Raw genomic sequence first — 23,706 nt, forward strand, 5'->3', positions numbered from 1 at the left:
GTCCAATAGTAACCAACAATCTAAAAACTAAATTTTGATAACAATAGATATACGAAAGAACTGACTTTTTATACCGATTCGAAATATATAATTTTCATTAAGTTTAATGTTACCAATCGAATACTTACCAGCCTCAGAAAATCTGCTCTTCTTTTTTTTTTAAGGTGGGAAACGACTACAAAAACTCTAAATATCTTAATCAAAATCTCACCTTTGGATTCGGCATATCAGAGCCCCGATGTAGACGTTTCAAACTCTTACTTATAAAAATATAGAATTTTGTATTATCTTTTTTTTTGGCCAGAAGGAAGATCACGCGTCTTTATTATTTTTTTTCTCAGTGGTAATCGTATCAAACCAATAGTCCTAAAAGATCGGGAGAGGGATCATTTGAATGAGCATAAGAAATCCAATGTCTCTTTTAGGTGATCAAAAGAATTGGCCCCCCTCCAAATCCCATTTTCTTCCAAAGGAATCTGATCATCATTTTGAATAGACATTTGACTCAACACACTTGGAAAGGCCAATAATTATGCCATTAGGGATGACGTGAACCCTTATCGTCCCTGGGGAAGGGATTGTAAGTAATACAGTTTGCCCATTGTTTATGCAATTGCCTTGGGTTTGTTATTCTGAAAAATAAAATTTTTTGGGGGAATGGGGAGGGAGTTTTATTGTGGTGGAATTTCCGTGGAGTGGAAAGTTTCCAGGGGGAAATGTTTATAAGGGGGAGAGAAGGGGATTTCCTGGTATGATTTGAAAAATGGTCAGAGATTAAACAAAGCACTTTTTTTCAATTGAAAGTAAGGAGCATCGTTAAAATTCAAATGAACAGGAATTATTTTGTATATGAAGAGGGTACCTCTTCCTCAGCCATCGTTCTTTACGCTAAAGTTCGACTTTTTGTCATAATTCCTTAAGAAACAATGGTGAAACACAAGGGCCGTAAACGCATACTTTTGCGTCACTGCGAAAAACTCTAGAAGAATTCAAATCAGTTAAAATTAGCTTTTCAATCAGCTCCATGACATCGGTCATGATTTTTTTTCTTTTTTTTTTAACAGAACAACGCATGGGATTTGTCTTATGAGTTGAAATTATTCAACGCATTTGACATTGCAGCAAAACGGATGGTTTTGCGTCGTTTGTTGCATGATTTGTGTCATTTGCCTCATGTCGCAAGGATTTTGCGCGAAATCGCAAGAGTGGGAACCAGGGGTTACAAATGGGAAAGCAGAGGGAAGCTTGAAAACAGCTTTCCGGGACAAATTTGAGCATGAATTAACCTAAAAACTTTCAAAAACCTACCGCTTACACTCATCATATTCATGAAATTCAAAAGCAGAGCGTTCAGAAAAGGGAGAATGTGTTTTTGGTAAAACATGACAGACCTGCATTTAGCCAGTAGACAGACTCTTGAACTAGCATAGTAGTTTTCTCAGTTAGTCAATTAGATAAAGGTTTACATTAGAAGGACTACGATATTTTGCCACAACATAAAGTATTTTTAAACTGGCAGCTTTTAATATTCAGAAACAATTAAGTGGTCGGTAGAAAATAGGCACATACACTTTTTTTGTAGCAGGCTAAAAGTAAATAAACTTCAGGGGAAAAATTAATAAAACTCAAATTTGACTTAGTAACTTGAATAATAAGTGCCCAAAAGTTCAAGAGAAATATATGATTCCATGGGGTCACTACGGGGCCCCATTGCACTTCCCGACTGAAGTGCCTTGAGACGGAGATCAGCACCGTCGGTTTGGACTTTGAAAGTCTAGTGCCTTATCCTTAAACTTTTTTTTACCTTTACCAGTTTGAGTACGTTTTTATGAGCCTCGTTATTTTAGTCTTGTGGCGCTTTTTGACCAAAATGATTTTTTTGTATATTGCTTTTCGCTGGCTCTGTCGAAAATTATATTTACCCTTGAAGAGATACTCCTTAATTTATTTTAGCTTAAATAGCTTTCATTAATAACTTGTCAATAGAAGAAAAGAGCTTGATATGATCTTGGTTGCCAAAAGAGGTTTTGAGGGTAAACTTTTCCTGTCCATATCAGATGTTCTTCGAATTTTATGCCGGTACAGGTCTGTATGTGTCTTTTAATCTTACAGAATTTCACCATTCATGTATAGATGGCTCGGGATGTAAGTTCAGTTCAGTAGAAGTTGCTCAAGGCACACGAGAGCACATACAACAAAAATTTTAAGTTTGAGATTTTATTACTTCTTAACTCATTTGTCCAAAGGCCCGATATTATGTGGCCTGGCTCAACTTGTGAGGAATCAGCTAAATTTGATGAGCCAGTCTTGGCCCGAAGTCTGGTCTCTGTAAGTTCCTAATGGAGTAAACAGGAAGTCTGAAATTTAGAAAAAAAATCCTACTAGTATGCCAATATATATGTGAAAAATTGACAATTAGACTCCTTTTACGTTTACATTGGTTTACTTAAAGTCCGTAAGAATTTAAAGTTGTTCTGGTTGGTGAATTATTTTTAGCAAACCAGCCAGAGACCGTTACGCATTGTTAGAGAGAGAGAGAGAGTAAGGGGGAGAGAGAGAGAGAGAGAGAGAGAGAGAGAGAGAGAGAGAGAGAGAGAGAGAGAGAGAGAGAGAGAGAGAGAGAGAGAGAGAGAGAGAGAGAGAGAGAGAGAGAGAGAGAGAGAGAGAGAGAGAGAGAGAGAGAGAGAGAGAGAGAGAGAGAGAGAGAGGAGAGAGAGAGAGAGGAGAGAGAGAGAGAGAGAGAGAGAGAGAGAACGAGAGAGAGAGAGAAGTTTATTAATATTAAATAGAAGACAATACAAAATACAATCCAAAATTGAATTACAATACACATAATTCCCCTCGAAAGGCTCCATGGCCAGGGATACAAGGGGGATAAGAAAAAAAAACAATTATTATACAAGCAATAAATTCAATATAGGCAATCACATATAGCCGTTCGCAGGCAATATACTTACGGGGGATACAATATAAGCAACAACAAGAAAAAAAAAAAAAAAAAAAAAAAAAAAAAAAAAAAAAAAAAAAACAGAGAACATACCTGAGGCCTGGGAGCAAAGTGCAGAGATGAAAACCAAACACCTCTAACAAAACACAGGGGCCATCAACTCTTCAGAGAAAAAAAAATCTAGTTGATTCTTTATTCAATGATCCTTAAGAATCCTTTTAAAAGTCCCAAACGAGTGGCATTTCTGCACTGAAGAAGGTAGTGAATTCCAGACCTGTTGACAAGCAATGTGGGGATTGAAATCTGATCGAATAGTGGGGGTAGGCATTTTATTATTTGAAGAACGAAGGCTATATGGAGCTGAATCAGAAATAAACATAGGAGTTTTCCAAAGAGATTTTGGAAGATTGCCGTGAAGTTGATCAAAGACAAAAGAAGCACAAGAAATAATGTAAATAGACCGTAGACTTAAGAGCTGTGTTGGTGAAGAATGGTTGGTGTCCATAACCACACGCCGTGCTTTATTATACATGACGGAAAGTGACCGCAGCGTAGACGGAAAAGTAGACATCCATACAATGGGGCAATAAGAAACATATGACTGGACAAGACAGAAAAAAAGAAGTTTCAGAATAGATCCGGGAAATGTGTATCTAAGTTTTCGAATGATACCCAAACTCCGTGAGACCTTAACCCTTATCATGGCTACATGGTTTCTGAATGAAAGGTTCTCATCAAGCAGGATACCAAGAAACCGGACCACCCGATTCTCTGGTCTACACAAGGAGCCTTGTGACACCTGAAGGTGTGTAAGCTGAGGGAAAGCTATACCAATTCGAGAAAAAAAATAAGAAAATGTGATTTACCAATATTCAAGACGAAGTCATAGGCATTAAACCATGACATAACTCTCTCAAATAATGCCACAAGGTTGGACTTGATATCAAATTCCGTCTTTCCAAGGGTCCCAACAGCGGTATCGTCAGAAAAAGCAAACCTTAAACAACTTAAGTTACGGAATGACAATTTGAACAGCTATTACTATCTTTGTGGCACCCAAAAATTGTTTGAGTGGCAGATATAAACATAACTCAGAACAGACTAGTAGATATATACATTCTTCATATTTTCCAAAGCATAAAAAACAACTGAATTAAACTGTAATATGAAAACTCAAACGCATGATAGCTGGAGGTGTGGGCCAAATGCCTTTTCCCACGGGAACATACGTATGGGTTCTATATAACACGTGCTTTAGTGCCATGGGTGACAACCCTTGCTATTTGGGAAAAAGGCATCTACAATTTTGAAAGAAATTTTGAAGCAAGCTATAGACCAAAAATCAGTGTAAACCTCTCCTAAGCACCTAAACAGTTTGAAAAATACTGACTGATAGTTACACCACTATAAATATCATCCAATCAATAAGTATATCTAAAAAGCCAGAGAACAACAAGAGATTATAAAATAGAAGCGAATTTATTGGAAAAAATAAATATGTCAAGTAACACACAGTAACGACACCATAACTAAGGATGGAGTCAAGGGACATCACAGTTATGTAATTTTACTTACACTTTCCTTACAAATCAAATAGGAATTTTTCGTTTTGCGAAAAGTACATGCACACCCTAAATAGTAATATATTCTGCAACTTGCCCGACTAGGAAAAAAATATATATACATAATGATAGTACATTCATGGCCATGGGCATTTCAAGGTAAGGTTTATTCAAGACATATTACGGTGAAAGAACATGTACTAGATATATCTTTTTAACGATTTACTGCATTCGCCTAATTTCAGCTTAAATATAGTAAGTTTTTTAATAAGAGGCTCGATAGATTGCACCCATAAGGTTTTACTTAAGACCCATTCACAATAAGATTTTACAAATACGGAGAAATAGCTAGTACTAATTTTAGCCACTCAGTATTTTTTATAGATATCAGCCAATCAGAAAATTTTACGAAAAATCTGATTGTCTCAAATTAGCCAAAGCTAAACCTCAATGTTAGAAAAGTCTCAGTTTGAATGGGTGTTTAATGTCTAGTTTTTAGTATCAAAACATTAATTTGTTTAGTGTAAGAAAAATATTCTGTTACAGAAAAGAACTAGTTGCGTGTGGCGAGAATTACTAACTTCTTTTACTTTATATAATGAAATTTCTTTTGAAAATTCAAAGACTCGAGTATCAGACCAAATGAGTGAAATTAAATACAGAAATAATTTATATTGTTTTCCTTCTTTTCCACATGAGCAGTACAAATAATAAACTTTCAGGATTATTTTTAAATACATACTGTGTACCCTCACGCTTCCACCAAGTTTTTTGGTACTTCCACAGTTAAAAAAAAAAAAAACATATCAATTTCTAGTCAACCCAAAGGAGAGGGGGTAAAAAGACGAAGAAGCGAACTTTAACTTCTTGTGTTGTTCTTTTTTGTACATATATTTTTGTGCGGAAGACAAATTAGAGTTTAAACGCAAGACTCAAGAACTGTTATCAAAACATACACAATGTTCAATCCACTCTTTAAGCGAAAACATAAAAATTGAAAAAAGTACCAGTAATCTTCCTAAAAACTTTTTAATAAAAATAATCTATAGAATATATGTTATTCAGAATATAACAGTTCCAAGTCTATCCTAGCGCCAATCTAACGGTGAACCCTCAACTAAAAAACCAGGAAAGGCAACATCTACCATTGCAAATGAAGAAGCCGAACGAAAAAAAAAAATACCAAAATTCCCAATATTTCAAAAATAACTTTGTATCAGATAAAATGTTGAGGGTCTTTTTTGACTTCTTTTATACTAAATAATGTTAAAGCTAATTATTTTATGGCCTATACTTAAGGAATTAATCTAAAGCCTCAAAAAACTTCCTTTGCATTAAATTACCAAGAGAAAGGCAAAAATAAATGAGAACAAAAAATAAATTCTTTCCCAATTACATTTGTATAAACAGCATCATAGGAGTAAGTTACTAGCACGCACATACATGCGCACATGAAGAAACAAAGCAGATTATAAACTACCTCTGAAAAGTGGAGGATCTAATATAGAATTTCAAGGACTTTTACTTGACACGCTAACATTGGATAGAACTTAGAGCTTACTGATTAGATGTTATAAAGTAACTTTCGTCCTTTTCTATACCAAAATTGTTATGCTTAAAGAACGACAATGAGGTTACGAATATGAATATCCATAAAACGATCCATAACTGAATAATACATGAGACACTGAAAAAAAAAACAAAAAAAAACGCGGTGTGACATCTTGGAAGTTTCAAAGTTAATTTGAGCAAGGTCATTGTCACTAAACTCTCCAACTGGCAATATACAGCCGTTTTAATAACAAGTAGTGGTTCGTTCTTCTTTCTTTTTTTCTTTGGATGTTATTTGTTAATACTTAGTGATTTTAAACTGAGAAACTGCTATACAGAACGATGTAACATAGTATTAAAATTTCTGGGCGAGAATAGACTCTCCTTGTTATGGACAATGCACTCTGAGTACTAACCATTCCCTTATGTTAGAAGTGGAGACAAACGTCTTTGGGACACCATATCTCTTTTCAGTGAAAATATATCTTTTAATCACAAACTTGACATTTGACAATTTAAAGCAATTTATTTATTTAAATGTTTCCAGTCATTTTATTTCATGTAATTAATTTTAGCCTACGATGCGGCTAAAGCTTTTATTTAAAGATACCATCACCTACCTTCAAAAAGTAGAAAATATTTCTCAATCAGTTTTTCTCATAATTAACGGAATTTGAGGTTATAATATTGTGGTTGGCAGTTTTTCTTGAAATACCAGTCTCTAATCTAATAAAAATTGATATGTAATACTTGGTTAATACAAAATATTATTCTTGTACAATAGTAATTCCTTGGCACTAAATCAAGACATTGAAGATAAAAATAAAAGGATATATAATATTATTACAAAATCAGGGAAGGTGGCAGGCAAAGCCTCTATTTTAGGAAAATAGCTGACCACAATCATATAAACTCAAGCTTCGTCAACCGTTAGAGCAATATATCCCGGTTTTCAAATGCGACGAAAAACTCGTTTTGAACTACGGTTAAATTCGATTCGTCACTTATTTTAAAATAGTTCTGATTAGAAACAAGAGTTGATGTCTAAGGCCATAAAACCACTCTAATGGGACCATTCGGTTTACATACATGTGGACAAGATAAAAACAGATCGTTTATCAATATTTCCAATACTGAAAATACATGAGACAGTACGCGTTTTGAAATTTAAAGAATTTCAGCCCTTTTTCAAATCTCTGAGTAAATTTTAGATTTAAATATGAAACTAAACTCCACTAGCTGAACCTCTCTCTACTTTACTTTATCAAACTCAACCTCAGATGACTATGACTAGTATATAAGTCCTTGGACTGTCTACAATGCCACTTTGTGGGATTTCGATACCCTCCCCAATATTAAGCTCTTCAATTACTTCAAGGGTCCTATTTCTGATTCTCAGCCCGTTTACAATTCTTTGTGAGTCAAATTTAGGAATAACTATTTGCAGAGGGGTACAAGGACCCTTGAAAATGAGATAAAATTGAATTAGTTCAAAAGTGTACCCCATAAATTGTTGCCAAAGAAGTTAACATGTCTTAATATTGCCACTATTACTTAAAAAAGGATCAGTCAAACAATTTTTGAACACTGACAGGCTGAAAAATTTTCAAACCATGCCAATTACTGAACAAAACGTGTCCAAGTTTGCCAATTACTGAACAAAAGAGATTTCATTCAAACTCCAAATCCTTGTTAAACCCACGTCTCTTTGAGTAGTTTCTCCATATTCATTCATCACCCCTTTGGCAACCACACAGATTATATAAAAATATTTGACCTTCCCTACTATTGGAACTTTTTATTAATTGATCCCTTTACCCCTCTTATTTTTTTTAATCCACTTAGCACCCGCTTTACCAGATCCGTATTTGAGACCATTTTACTCTCTTTTATTTTTTTTATTATCACGAATTTTTGTTGATTTGCAATATTTCACCTGTGTTATTTACAATTTAGTTAGAAATTTTAGTTCTTAAAAATGGAGTGTTTACTGTAAAGTGGGCTATGGATGACCAGTGTAAAACTATTAGAGGGATTGCAGATTCTCAGAAATCACATACACTGGATGACACGTGCCAAGCCTAACAAGAGTGGCAAAAATCGTACCACATGGCTGGGAGAATGTGTCAAGCGGCAAGGCGAGTGAACACGCTTGGCAAAATTGTGCATTAAAAATGGCATTCGGATATGCAGACCAGGTGGGTGAAAGTTGGCGACTCTCAAAAACATCTAAGTAGATCATCTCTTTACTCTATCTATTTAGATCGTAGACATATTTTTATTAATAGACTTCATTTAGAATTATCGATCTATGAATTAGATGCTGTAAACACCTCGTAAGGGAAATAAATGCTTAATGTCAAGTGTTTCTGTATATAATAAAACTTCCTTCTTCCCTGATCAGAGAGGTAAAAGTTCAGACAGAACATCCTCTGAATCAATCTAAATATCCCGTAGAAAATATCCATAAAAATTCTGCTCTTGTTTGCATGAGAAATAATTGAATAATTTGTAATATACTTGATAGAAATTAGTGTTTTTATTCAGCATTATTTTACAACACCCAAAAAGCCTAGCCTATATATACGATTTCCTTCATTCTTTCCTATCTGGCATGGATTTTAGCCGTTTTATCCGCGTTATGCTTTAAACGTTTTGGGACACTTCCAGGTGCTGAAAAAGCATATTTTTACGCATAGGTTTTATTCTTCTCTGCACTGGCGTCAATCCACGAGAATTTAGGAGAGGTGCGAAGCATATTTTTCAATACGTGATGGGGGGGGATTGTTGTTTCTCCAATCTTTCTCAAAATGTAGGAGGATATAGGATGATCCCCCCTCCACTTGACACCATCCCTCCTCTACACATTACGTGCACTTTACGCTATTACATATTTATCAAACATATTTTTTTGGAAGTCAACATGTATTTTCGAAAATAAGCTTTTACTTAAAGTGATAATCCCTCACCCCTTTCACTGGTCAGTTCTGGGCACACCTGCGACCACAGCTTTCTAAGTCTATTAACAAACAAGAAGGAACAATACGTGAATATCCTAATCTACGACAAACAATATGAATATATTTCTGTAGAACTGACCTAACACGGACAAAAAATGAGTAAAACGGGGTAAAAACCAGAATTCCCACGCTAATACAAGTCTTTGTTTTATATTGAGAACCTGATCTTCTTTTATTTTAAGGAGCCATTTATATACGAGAAATCTAAACTAAAACAAGAACTGAAATATCTTAATTCCACACATATAATCCAAAGACAATTGTTATTTTATATTAAATTTCTCATTTTTACTTAGATTTACAGCGTATCCCCTGTCCCCAAATTTAAATAATGCAAAAGGATTCAAGCTAGGTATTATGATATATTTTGCAAAAAATCATAAACGAATCTACAAACCAATCTAAAGATATTTATTTACAAACGAATCTAAAGATATTTGATTTTTATTTAATTTTATAAAACGATTCTATCGAATAAAGGCTTATGCAGGTTCGACCCTGTATCACCCCTCACACCCCTGCACCAACACCAATTATTTTTAAACTGTATCCTCTGAATCAATTCGACTGTTACAAAATCAACAGATTTGGGTGTTCAATGTATAAAAAACAGGAGATGGGGGAAAATGGCAAGATTTTGATTTACCAAGATTAATCTTATGCCTATTTACCCTCAACCAAGAATGTAATCAGTCGAATTAGATGTTAAAAAGTCGAATTAAACAGTCGAATGTTTTTAAAGGATTTAAAATAGTTATAAGAAATATTTTGCAAAACATCACAAAATTGACTATTTATCAACGAATCTAAAGATATTTGATTTTCATATAATTTTATAAAACGATTCTATCGAATAAAGGCTTATGCAGGTTCGACCCTTCCTGCATCACTTTCTATATTGTTGCAGTCAAATTAAAAGAGTATTAGAATTATCTAGAGTGCTCTCAAAAAGGCCTTTAGGTCTTTGTTCATTTGTTAGAACGAAAATTATTTTAGCCAGTGGGAAGTTAAATATTTACTGGGCAACAAATAGGTGAAGATTAATTCGACTCTTACAAAATCAACAGATTTTGGCTTTCAATGTTTATTTAGTTTTTTAAATTTAGTTTTAGTCATCACAAAACAGTCTTTGGTATCAGATAAGTTGGAATCGAGTGATAAATCCCGTAAGTCAGATCTTTTTTTTATAAAGCCTGTTAATAACCAAATATCTCTTCATATCAGAGAAGATGAAATAATGTACAAAAACATGTCTGTTCATGAACAAAAATCTATCGCTCTAAGATAACAGGAAATCGGAGTATTTTGATGAGTATTTTACAAAAAAAAAACAACAACAAAAAAAACAACATTATACTGCATTTATTTCATGTTACTCTATAGCGATTGTTTCCCCTTGTTTTTTGATCGGCATCTCTCTCTGTCTCTCTCTTTTCGAAAACTTCTTTCTTTTGACAATTCTTTACGTTTATTTTACCCAATTCTGCGAGCTACGCTTTCCGTTAGGAGTTTGAATTCAATTTGATTTACATCGTCTGTTAATAAAGCCTATTCTATAGCTAATTCGTTCTATCGCTGATACACCGATGTCACCAAACACAAAATCGCATCGAAGCCCAGTAGTGAGAAAAATCGAGTACTGGCTCTCGATAGAACTCGCTGTTATGCCAAAGGTCTTAAATGACATATCTTTGAAACCCTCACTGTTTGCAAAATTTACATCCCGCAGTATAGGTTGACAAACTAAAATTATTATCTAGAGATTCCACTAACTCCTTAAAGTCTTGCACATTTGCTCTTGAGGTAACTGTGTCTCTCCTTTTCCTATAAAGGCCGTAAATATATTTTTATTTCAATTTCTATGCATTCCTGGACATGTCCGTTAAAACTTTTAGGTGAGACAGGAAGATATTAAAAAAAAAAAAAAAAAAAAAAAAAAAAAAAAAAAAAAGAACATCGGTCCTCTACAACTGCGTAATGTATCGATTGTTTTGAATGCCGCTACCTGAAAGGCAACTTTGTATAATTTTACGTAATACATACCGAAATGAAACCACATTAATCAGCTGTAAACGGTAAATTTAAGGGCTTATGTTAGACTGAACTTAAAAAATAACGACGGAAAAAATGGCTTATTTCCATCACTCCGATAATACCAAAATATGAGGAGCACCCATTCGGGCGGGGCATAAACAATCCATTCTTCGTTGGAAGAAAGTTTACCCTCCGATAAAATTTGCACTGCTACATAAACCAATAAATAAATAATTCATTAAAGAATAAACTCTTTCGAAATAGGAATGACTCATTTTCATACTGAAACTACTTCTGAAAGCACTAGATCACTCGAATTGGACTCAGCCTGAAGAATTTTAGCAACAACATGAGGCAGATGATCTCTAAGTATACCAGGAGATAAAAGGATTTGGTCATATTCTTCACGGTTAGCCCATCGAACTCTGTACCGAGATTCATTGGAACTGAAAAAAGTGGGAAATCATTGTGTTATTTTGGCTTTCCTGCCATCGAAAACAGGAAAATTTGCAAATATTACAAGAGCTAATAGAGAACGCATGCGATTTAGGAGACGCATTGCTTTTGACCTCACCAGAAAAAAACAAAAAAAACTGGATAATCATCTTTTATGAGATATTTTTAAATTCCATTTATATTTTAGAACTTATAATTAAAAGCCGGATATGGAATTAGCATTTTTTTTTTCACTATGAACATGTAAATTATCAAACACCAGACATAACTCTACGCATTCCCAACTATCACACAGAAAAAAAGCACCAGTTTAGCATACAGAAAAAATACATCCCTTCAAACACTATTAATTATGCAAACTAAATCGTATACCAGGAGACAACCAGATTTGGTAATATTCTTCAACCTCAATTTCTGTAATTTAGCAACGAGACTCATCTGAGCAGAAGGAAAGGAATGGTTTCTTTTGTAAACCTGCCAGGAACAACTGCCATATTTGCTAATTCCAAGAACGGTTCCGATTAAAAAAGACATCAGTGTTATTAAGAAAACCAAAAAAGGCTAAATAATATATGAAAGCAAATATTAAAAGAATTATAGTTTTGGAATTCAGGTATTAGAAAAAAACAGATCCTAATAGAATGTTCAGAAAAGTGATTTATACAGAAATAACCATTTTATAGAAGAACTACTCAGCATTTCAGTTATCATACGCTGTCCATGCCCAGATTCTGTTTTGGTTATTTTCCAAGGAACATGTTTGGTAATGAGAAATGGATTGTTATTTTTGCAGCCATACCTTATCCATATTTTTTTTTAGAGAAGATGGTTTCATTTTGGGCTATCGTTTCCAGTTTTGTTTCACATAATTCCGTTTTATTTGAACCTTCGTTTTGTTTCGTTTCGGTACTGCCTTTGACAAATAAAACGCTGGAAAAGAGCTAGGCAGCTTACTGACAAAAGTTTTGAAAATCGGCGAATGCTTCTTGAGTGTTACTAGCTTTTTTAGGTTAGATTAGGTCAAAAAGTGCTTAAGCTTGAATTTGCGATAGAAGCAACTATTATATTCGTAAAGAGCATAAAAAAAGGCATTGGGTGGTATATTCACTTTATTGGCAAGTCAATAATATGAACTGTCATACATTTACCCATCTGGGAATGTTGAAAGTGAAGTCTGACTTTTTTTAGGATTTAAAAAGACACCAAGTACTGTAATTTGCTAGAGCCAAGGGCATACCTTACAGTAGGCACAGAAAAACAGTGCCGTACACATATCTGGAAAAATACTACCTGGTTGGTCAACAAAATAAAAGAAATCTTCATACACATCAAAATCAGGTAAATATTTTCTGACGCCATTTTTATGAAACAAGGGGTGAAACTGCCTGGACGAAGAAGTTTCGATTTTCGGGATCTAGTTACGGAAAACGGTACGGTCCCTTACGGGATTTCGCAAATAAAACGGCTTTGAGCTTACTAAATACGTAAAAAAACGCTATTAAGGAAACAGGACTGAAACTAGACTGAAACAAGACCAAATAAAACGCGGCACTTGTGTCTCTAACAGTTGGTATTAAAATAAGTAGCACAGAAAAGGCATCAATGCGTCTTTAAGCCATCTCAAGTTGCAAAACAAACTAATTTGGCTTTAAATCCAATTTTGAGAAGCTTTTCGACAAGAATACATTCATTGATAGCCCACAAACCAACATACAACTTAGGGATACTCTTCTTAATAGAGTAACAATAATTCGGTTATACGAGATATTTCAATATAAATATTTTCTTTGGTTATAACCAAACGCAGTATACGCAGTTTGGTTATACGCTGTACCAATTATAAAAGTGTGAATATGCAAAAAGTTAAGCAAAAAATTGTAATCTTTCTCCCCTATGATTACTGACGAAATTCTTTTAGTTTTAATCTGTTCATTTAAACACACACAAAAAGAAATAAATATTCATACAATTCATTATATTAATTAAACAAATAAGTAAGAAATGACGTTATTCTGCAGAAATTCAATTTATGCAGAAATTATTAAGTTTTTTAAACACAAAACAGAACGCCATAATTAGGAAGAGATTATAAGGAAATATTCAAAGAAAGTGGGGGCTTTACGAGGGAAAGTAAAGTTGAAATAAAATGAAATTTGAAAACAAAATGGTGACTGTAGAAGAATGCAATGAGTTTTTAGCAGAAGTATTTATTAATTCTGTATTTACCAAAAGTAAATACAGAATACAATTCTGTATTTACTATAAGTATTTACCAAAAACTTGCAGTCATTTTACTAATTCTGATATAAACATGTAAGGATTTTATTTGACAATGATTTTCCAGTCAGAAAGTCGTTTACGCAGGTATCTAAAAACCAACCCAAACATTTTAAACACACTACACTGAACCCGAGGAGATAAAATGGTATGACAGGCTACATAACATAGCATTAAAGGCATGGAAAAGCAAAATGAAAATAAGTTTTATTGAAATTAACATAGTACAACTTGTACATGTCGACTTATTACAAGGCAGACAAAGAGGTAGAGCACGATGCGTCTCTCATTGCACAAAAAAAGAAGTCTACAACAAAAATGCACACTTCTCAAAAAGAGGAAGAAGAAAAAGCTACGAAATTCACGGAAGAGAGTTTAAATGAAAAATACCTGTAGTCATATGCTGCTGCAGAATGAGTCCAGTTCATGGTTATATGACAGTAAGCCAAAAATAGCAGATTTTTGGTTCAATAGTTACCAAGAGTGAGTGAAGAAAAGCTTTTACTACATTTCTAAATAGTTGTTATTACACTGGAGAAATATTACACGTAGACAAGGTCGAATTCAGGAAGGGGCTAGGGGACTTGACGAATGTATATTTTGATTAGTGTGAGATTCAGAATGTTCAGATGTGTTTAGTTGCTTAATGTTTTATTAAGCATTATTTATATAATACTGTATTATATACATTAGATTACATCATGTTTTTATTATTGTTTTGTGGATTTCTGAAACACACTCCCTAACAAGCTTTGGCTTTGGGAAGGAAAGTTTTATTTATTCATTTGTTTTCGTTTGATTTTCAATGTCCATCTATAAATATAGAATAATAACGAATCAGTAAAAAGATAATCAAAGAAGACAATATGTTTCTGAAATATAAAAAAACTTACTTGCTACTTGTAATTTTATCGACTTGAAGTATTCTTCCAGGTAAATATAGTTTAACCTCTTGAGCAGTCTCATGACCATTCTCAAATACATGAGAAGCACCATACCTTTCTGCTACTGAACTGTAGCCACCCTAATAACAAATACATGGTAAGATTTGAAAGTAAAAAGGTAGTTGGGCTATAGCCACCCTAATAACAAATAGATGGTAAGATTTGAAAGTAAGAAGGTAGTTGGGCTATAGCCACCCTAATAACAAATAGATGGTAAGATTTGAAAGTAAGAAGGTAGTTGGGCTATAGCCACCCTAATAACAAATAGATGGTAAGATTTGAAAGTAAGAAGGTAGTTGGGCTATAGCCACCCTAATAATAAATAGATGGTAAGATTTGAAACTAAGAAAGTAATTGGGCTATAGCCACCCTAATAACAAATTAAATAAAAAAAACAAGTTTTTTTGAATGAAAGTAAGGAGCGACTTTAAAACTTAAAACGAACAGAAATTACTTCGTATATGAAAGGGGCTGCTTCCTCATCAACGCCCCGCTCTTTACGCTAAAGTTTGACTCTTTCTCTCAATTCTTCTTTTTAAAACAGTAAACGACTGTAGTAAGGAGCGACCCGGCTCAATATTAAATGAGACTCTAAAAAACCGAATTTTGATGCTAAATCATACATCAAAAGAATCGGATTTTCATGCTGATTTTAAATATATAAGTTTAATCAAATTTAGTCTTTGTCACCAAAAGTTACGAGCCTGAGAAAATTTGCCTTATTTTAGAAAATAGGGGGAAACACCCCCAAAAAGTAATAGAATCTTAACGAAAATCACACCATCGCATTCAGCAAATCAGAGAACCTTAAAGCAAAAATTTCAAGCTCCATTCTACAAAAATGTGGAATTTCGTATTTTTTGCCACAAGACAGATCACGGGTGCGTGTTTATTTGTTTGTTTGTTTGTGTTTTTCCCCAGGGGTCATCGTATCGACCAAGTGGTCCTAGAATGTCGCAAGAGGGCTCATTCTAACGGAAATGAAAAGTTCTAGTGCCCTTTTTAAGCGACCAAAAAAATTTGAGGGCACCTAGGCCCTCTCCCACGGTCATTTTTTCCCAAAGTCAACGGATCAAAATTTTGAGATAGCCATTTTGTTCCGCATAGTTGAAAACCATAATAACTATGTCTTTGGGGATGACTTACCCCCCACATTCCCTGGGGGAGAGGCTGCAAGTTACCAACTTTGACCAGTCTTTACATACAGTAATGGTTATTGGGAAGCGTACAGACGTTTTCAGGGGTTTTTTTTTGGTTTGGGGGTGGGGTTGAGGGGAGGGGGCTATGTGAGAGGATCTTTCCTTGGAGGAATATGTCATGGGGGAAGAGAAATTCAATTAAAAGGGCGCAGGATTTTCTAGCATTACTGTAAAAAAAAAAACAATGAAAAAATAAACATGAAAAAGTTTTTTTAATTGAAAGTAAGGAGTAGCATTAAAACTTAAAACGAACAGAGATTATTACGCATATGAGGGGTTCTAAAAATACTTTAGCATAAAGAGCGAGGTATTTAGGAGAAGATAAATACCTCGTTCTTTATGCTAAAGTATTTTTAGTAATTTAAACTATTTATTCTACGGTCTTTCTGATTCAGGGGTTATTCTTAAAGAGCTGGGACAAAACTTAAGATTTTGTGTAAAGAGCGAGGTATTAACGAGGGGACAAACCCCCTCACATACATCATAAAAATATAAGAATATAAAAGTTTGTTACGTAAGTTAATTCTTAAGTTACGTATAATTTGTACAAATAAAAACATTCGTTAAAAATTAAAAGTTCTAGTTATCTTTTTAAGTAGCCGAAAAATTGGAGCGCAATTAGGTCTCCTTCCCCACCTCTTATTTCTCAAAATCGTCTGATCAAAACTAAGAGAAAGCCATTTAGCCAAAAAAAAAGAATTAATATGCAAATTTCATTTTAATAATTTATGTGTGGGGAGCCAAAATCAAACATCAGACATTAAACAAAATCAGCATTAATTCAAAAACGTTCAGAAATTAGATTAAAACAAACTAGTTTTTTTAACTGAAAGTAAGGAGCGACATTAAAACTTTAAAACGAACAAAAATTACTCCGTATATGAAATGGGGTGTCCCCTTCGCAATCCCTTGCTCTTTACGCTAAAGTTTATGACTGTTTGCCACAATTCTACTTTTTAAAACAATTAAAAACTTTAGCGTAGAGAGCGAGGGATTGCGAAGAGGACAACCCATTTCATATACGGAGTAATTTCTGTTCGTTTTAAGTTTTAATGTCGCTCCTTACTTTCAGATAAAAAAACTAGTTTTTTTTATTTAATAAAAAGTAGAGTTGAGAGAAAGAGTCAAACTTTAGCGTAAAGAGCGGGGCGTTGAGGAGGGAACAGCCCCTTTTGCTAACGAATCACCCATAGTTTTTCCATTTTATCAGCGTTGGAATCACTGTCACCACTCAAATTCTCATCATCAAAATCTACTGGTAAATGTATATCATCCAGTTGCCTAAATTTCGAACCAAAACAGTTGTATATAGTTGAATGCTGTCTTCGCTTCGACATCATAACTGGGTAAAATTATCCAAAAATCTTTTATTGCTGTCATTTCAAAAAATTGCTTAGCTACTGAAAAGGAAACAGGTTTTGACATACACACTTTTTGAAGATTCAACGATTTACGGGATGACAAGCTACATAATGCCTTGTAAGCTCGGGTGACACCAACCACAGGAGAATTCCCTAAAGACTTAGGGTAGGCAGATCAAGTATCAACAATCCTTTTCAAACATGCGTTGATCGCGCAATCAAGACAAAGAAATCTGAAGACCGCACTTCTGTCCACTCCAAGGAGGGGGGGGGGCACCCCACACCCTGGATCCACTACTGGAAAAACTCAGAAAATTCCTTTGGAGCTTTAAGTGGCAGATGATCAATGTCACCTACGCCAATCCAAAATAGTTTTGAATCCAATCTACATTCTTGAAATTAATATTTAATATAAAAGGCCAAGATTGATGAGAGCGTCAATACTACACTAGTTAACACTACGTACTGCCCGTGTGTGCACGTATTCCAACATTTGTTTATGTAGAGGTTTGTGAATGTGACTCTACACAAATACGCATCTAGATGTTACAAAATCGGGTATTTAAATATTTAACATTAAAATATCTCTCGGCCCCAAAATTTTGCTCCGCGACCCCATCTGGAGTCACGATCCATAGTTTAAGAAGGCCTGATCGAACTACAAAGACTTGGGACACATGATCAAGCAATGAGTGACGTAACACATTTTGTTATATAAATATAATCATAGATCAAGATAACATTGGAAATTTTGCATGTTTTATTGGTGTAAAATTAAAATAGCAATCTTTGCAGCTCTTGCGATTGACAAACATGGAAACAAGAAGGTGTGCACTTTATTTTAGAGATTATTTAGCACTGAATGTACTTATTCTGTCGTACTAACTTCGCATTGTTACAAATCCTTAACTTAAATCAATCATACAGCATGACAAACAAATCTAGTCAAGAGGCTGAGCTTGTACCAGCCGGGGCAAAAAAAAAAACCTTCATTAAAACAATTTGACAAAAGAAATATTTCCTGACTGCTGTCCAGACATGAGATGTTTTCCTAAATACGCAAAAAAAAATTCTTATTTTTCACTTAAAAAGACAACAAATTACTAGACTTTTTTTGTTCTAGACTATTAATACCAAAGTCATAACTACCAAGTTAGTGCTGGTAATAGATTTGGGCAGGATGGCACTCAAATAAGATTCTCAGGGTGGCGATCGTGGTCCATAAGTATCACAAAGGTCGACAATGGAGCACGAAGGTACGTCTGTTTTGGACCCTTGCGCTTGCGCACTGTCGATGAGCATCTGCACTATATAGTGGAGATTAGAAGTGTGTGAGAAGTGTCAAATTAGAACCAGCAGGATAGTGAAATGGTCTGTTAGCAATCTACTTTTGCAAATCAGTAGGTATTAAGAAGCCCCTTCCCCCTGCCTCGATCTTACTGTAATATCCTGATTTTAAGAACCTTCATTTTTTCTTGGCACAGCGAAATGCTATACCATAAATAAGTTTTACTGGGCGGAAACTAAACAAACTTTGCATAAATATTCATTCTACACAACCTTCACCTTTAGTCTATAAGCTTCTTTTGATTGGTTGTCTTGTATTTTAAACTTGATTTACACTCTTATATCCCTCACAATTTGAAATACAAAAAAAAAACGAATTGCCTTGAGCTCGAAGCTATTTTTAAAATTATCTTCTGGTTCCAAGTTCATTTTTATCACGTTCGCACTACGTTAAGAAAAAAGAATCCAGCAAAAGCACATTTTTTTTTACACTCACCCTCTAGTTACTATTGGAGAACTGCTTATAGCAACACTATCTAAAAAGTTAATCCCCAGGACGATCACAAAATTCACTCACCTGATTTAGATTTTGTCTACTTTCAGAAAGCAAAGGTCGTCCATCGGGTTCTTCAGTACGCCCATGTCTACTTCGCGAGAAACAACTTCTCGTTAACACTTTAAACTAGAAAATTCGGCATTAAATAACTTTTCTCGCAACACGTTTACATACGCAGGTATTTCAGCCACTATCAATAACACTACCATTATAAAGCAACTAAGATAAGACAAAAATAGAAGGAAACCTTGATGGAGCCATTGAACAGAGAAAATTAGCTTATTAGAGTACCCAAAATGGCATCAATGCCATGAAGGGAGATGGGTCAAATCCACCAAAAAAGTGCAGAAGAGAAGACAAAGAGTCAAAGTGTTTTTTATGATAGTACATAGAAACAGGAAATAAACGAGTTATCAGAGTTGCAAAAAAAGAAGAAAAATTGTACGTAACACCTAAAAATGGCTGGCAAAATTAACAGAGTCAAAATATAATGGGCATCATTCATACACCTGTACCTCTCTCCCTCTTGGTGCACAAGAAGCAGCCTATTGCATAGCCACTAAGCAGGTGTTTTAAACGTCTTAAATTTAGAGAAAATTGTCTTTCAATGACATAGTACGTTAATAGCTACAAACAGGGGACAGAGGCATATATCCCTCTAAAAGACAAATCGAAGCATCTTCTCACAAGAAAGTTCTGCGAATAAAAACGTTAATATGGGCAAAAATGCAGATGTCTGGGCCTTGAAACCTCTCATGAAAAAGTCTTCCCTTTATCCTAAGTTGCTAAGAAAACATTTATTCGCAACAAATTTATTTATTTATTACCCAACGTATACATCAAAGGTCTTTTAGTGTTTCAAGCCTCACCTGCTAAATGCTATAAAAAAATCTTACCTTTGGGTCCTGACACGATTGAAGTTCATATAAAATTTGGCTTTTTAAAAGTCGAAAAGTAGAAACACTCAATCTTGGAACAATATCATCACCGATTGCCAAAGACATACAGAATGACTCAGAATGTGTAGCTGCTTCTTCATTTAATAGGCCACCTATGAAAATTGAACTCAAAGAAAAAGCTATATAACTTTATGCTATCATTTAAGGATTTTTGTTTAGGAGCCTTTGTTTTAAACCAGTTTACTGTTGGATATTCGACAACTGTGAATCAGGTTACATAGGTAAGTGCAGTAGCTTTTGTTAATATGCCAAGATCATGGCCAAAGATAAAAACTGTAGTACACAATTTTCAATTTGAATCTCAATTTTGGAATTACAAAAAAAAAAACAAAAAACGATTGAATCCACTAAAATCGTAGCCGTAGGGTCACACAGATGTTTAAAAACTTTTTGCATCAGTTGGCGTCTCATATAGGGTATACCAGATACAAAAGAGTGATCACATCAGCAGACAAAATAGAAATGACAAAATTAAAAATCAGCTGAACAGGGAAATCATAATAATAGCATTTTTATGATTTATTTTTGCAAGGACTATTACAAAAACAAACAAGATACTAACCAACAAGTGGCATCACTTGATATATAATAGAAAAATACGCAAGTTCAATCGAACATTGACCTACTGAAAAAGAAATTTTGTGGTTGAACACTTGTCTCAGGACTTTTCACAACTTTCGAATTACCCCAAATTGATTTTTTCAATATTATCATTATCCAATTGTCTACATCAATAAAACACTACCCCAGAAATTTTTTCATTAAAACTACCACTTCTTTGCACTTCATTACAAAATGCAAATGCCTCCTACCTATACCTCACACATCCTGATACCCCCACCCCGATATAAGAAGTAAGGGTCATTTTTCAGCCTGACCTGACTCATATGCTTCCTTCTTTTCCCAAATGGTGACCCGTGCGCTCCCATATTTACCAAACATCCTAACTCATCCGTCTCTTCGCTCCGAGTCTCTTTAACCTGTACATGTAGGTCTATTGACCACGTCTTCAATATCCCCTTGTTCCATATTCGATGTCCTAGTCTCCTTGGTAAATTTGGTATAAGAAACGAAAACAGTAATGGCTATAGACTTTTGCAATTTTGTAGGTACATAACAACCTAGTTATAACTGATACGATGTTTGGTCATAAAATGTCCCATAAGTTGACATGGTATTCACATGATGGCAAAAGAGCAAACCTTACTGATTATGTTATTGTAAACCGAAGACTAGCAGGATCAATACAAGATACTAGGGTATATAGGAAAGCTGTTATTGATGTTAACAGTAAAGATCACCAACTAGTAGTGTCTAAGGTTAATTTAAAGCTGAAATTTCGGAAGGGTAACTATCTCCCGGAAAATTATGATGTTGGTAGACTCCAGGATGAAAATCTGAGAGAAACCTTCCAGTAAAAGTTGAAATACTAAACTTGAGAGTTTAAAATTTGACAATGTGGAAGATGGATGGAATAATTTTAGAAAAACAATTTGTGAAGTTGCTGATGGTGTCTTAGGGAAGACTGTTAAGACTACAACTAGGAATATTAGTGAAAAAGCTTTATGTTTAATAGAGAGTAAAAGGGGTTTGTACAAGAATTACCTGAGTGATAGATCATATGGAAACAAAAGGAATGTAAAGAAAGTGGAGAAAGTATTAAAATATGAATTAAGGAGATGTGAAGTGGAGGCCATGGATAAAATTGCTGAGAATCTGGAAGATGCAGCTAGACGGCATAATAGTAAAATATTATACTGGCATGTTAATACATTGAAAGGGAGTAGTCAATCGGGACTAGTCCCAGTTAAAGAAAGGAATGGCGCCACAATTAGTGATGCGAAAAAAAAAAAATATTCACAACAAATTTATTGATTTATTACCCAACGTATTTGGCAAATAATAAGGCTCCAGGAGCTGATAGTGTGATAAATTAGTTTCTTAAATATGGTGGCTCTGAGGTTAGAAATAAGCTACTGAAGATCATGAATTTTATTTTTGTCACAAGGAAAGATTTAAGGGAAACAGGGACTTCCTGGGTGGGTTTGAATAGACTGGGATGGAGGAGAAGCGTGCGTAGCTGTGTTGGCCTCATGCGGATTGGTGCTGCAGTGAGTTATTATTATTATTATTAGTAGTAGTAATAGGTCTCATAATCTTTCCCGCAAAGTATCTTAAAGAGTGAAGGAAGACAAAGGGGCATCCCACTCAAATACGAAATATTTTCTTTTCGTTTCAAGTTTTAATATTCCTTCTAACTTTCAGTAGAAAAAACTTTCAAGAAGTTTTTAGTTAGTTTTTAACCGTTTTTTTTTTTTTTTTTTACATTAACAAGACACCCTGGTGTAAAATTTTCTTTGGAAACTTTCGTCTCCACAGAAAATGCTTTTTTGGAAAAGATTCCCCCGCTTAGACTTGCACAAACAAAATCTTTATATGTTTCCCAATAACAAATACTGCATATAAAGAATGGGCAAATTGCGTAACTTTCAGTCATTTCCCAAGGGGCTACGGAGAGTCAAGTCTTCTTCAAAGGCTTACTCATTGGACTTTACCCTCTGCTGAATCAAATGGTTATATCAAAATTTTGATCAGATATCCGGGGAAAAAGGGCGTGGGAGGGGAGCTAATTGTCCTCTATTTTTTTGATTACTGAAAAAGAACATTATAACTTTGATTTGAGCTCAAAGGAACGCTCTTTCAATCTTCTGGGACCATCGGTTCGATTCGATTACATTTTTTTTTTGGAAAAAAAAAAACACGCGTCCGTCATCTTTCTTCTGGCAAAAAAAAAAAAAAAATTAAAAATTCCCCATTTTTGTAGGTAGGATCTTGAAACTTCAACAGTTTTATTATAAGCTGAGTCTAATAGTATGATTTTATTAAGATTGTTTGAATTTTTAGGTGTGTTTTCCCCTTTTTCGAAAATCAGCCAAATGTTCTAAGGCTCTACGTTAAAAGTAAAAACAAACAGAAATTATTCCGTATACAAGAGGGCTGCTCCCTCCTCAATACCTTGCTCTTCACGGTAAAGTATTAGGCACTTCTAAAAAAGTTTCTTATTCTAATTAAACAGCCCCTATGTTTCAGGAGTTCGTTCTCAAAAAAGTAGCAATCAGTCATACTTGGCTCCGATTAAAAAAAAAAAAAAAAAAAAGATGTCCCTTTTGAACCCAAAGCCAAGTATCTCATTGCGATGTTTATTAGTTAATTTTTTGTCCCCAAGTGATCCCCAGGGATGTCCTGGGTGCCAAGCTGGCACCCAGGACATCCCTATACCAAGGATACACAAACTGGAGATATTTCGCTGTGATATTAAGTGAATAAATACGATCTACATCCCTTTTTTCAAACTACACTTAACAGATAAGCAATAAATAAAGAAAAAGAGAGAAAACATGCTAAAATCGCAACAGACAAAAAAAATATAAAACTTCTAACCAGCCAAGTAAAACATAGGCTAAAAATAGATAAGGACAAAATCATAGAAAACTCACAGTTAGGATTAAGCAATATCTAGAGTTATTTTGCCAATTAAAATAACAGTATGAAG

The 23,706-nt window shown here is 34.4% G+C and overlaps 1 protein-coding gene across 3 annotated transcripts in view; it reads right to left on the minus strand.

Moving 5' to 3' along the window:
- Positions 1-11,042: 11,042 nt before the first annotated feature.
- LOC136039445 (diacylglycerol lipase-beta-like) overlaps positions 11,043-23,706 on the minus strand; it is a 121,850-nt gene continuing 109,186 nt past the window's right edge. For all 3 annotated transcript variants that reach the window (XM_065723200.1, XM_065723199.1, XM_065723201.1), the window contains exons 12-15: positions 20,091-20,245; positions 19,216-19,320; positions 14,741-14,871; positions 11,043-11,560 (exon numbers count right to left, since the gene is read on the minus strand). In XM_065723200.1, the coding sequence (XP_065579272.1) occupies positions 11,392-11,560; positions 14,741-14,871; positions 19,216-19,320; positions 20,091-20,245 (560 nt within the window). In that variant the 3' untranslated portion in view covers positions 11,043-11,391. The remainder of the gene's footprint in view (positions 11,561-14,740; positions 14,872-19,215; positions 19,321-20,090; positions 20,246-23,706) is intronic.

Source organism: Artemia franciscana, chromosome 19 (assembly GCF_032884065.1).
Source record: "Artemia franciscana chromosome 19, ASM3288406v1, whole genome shotgun sequence".
In the NCBI taxonomy this organism is placed as follows: Eukaryota; Metazoa; Arthropoda; class Branchiopoda; order Anostraca; family Artemiidae; genus Artemia; species Artemia franciscana.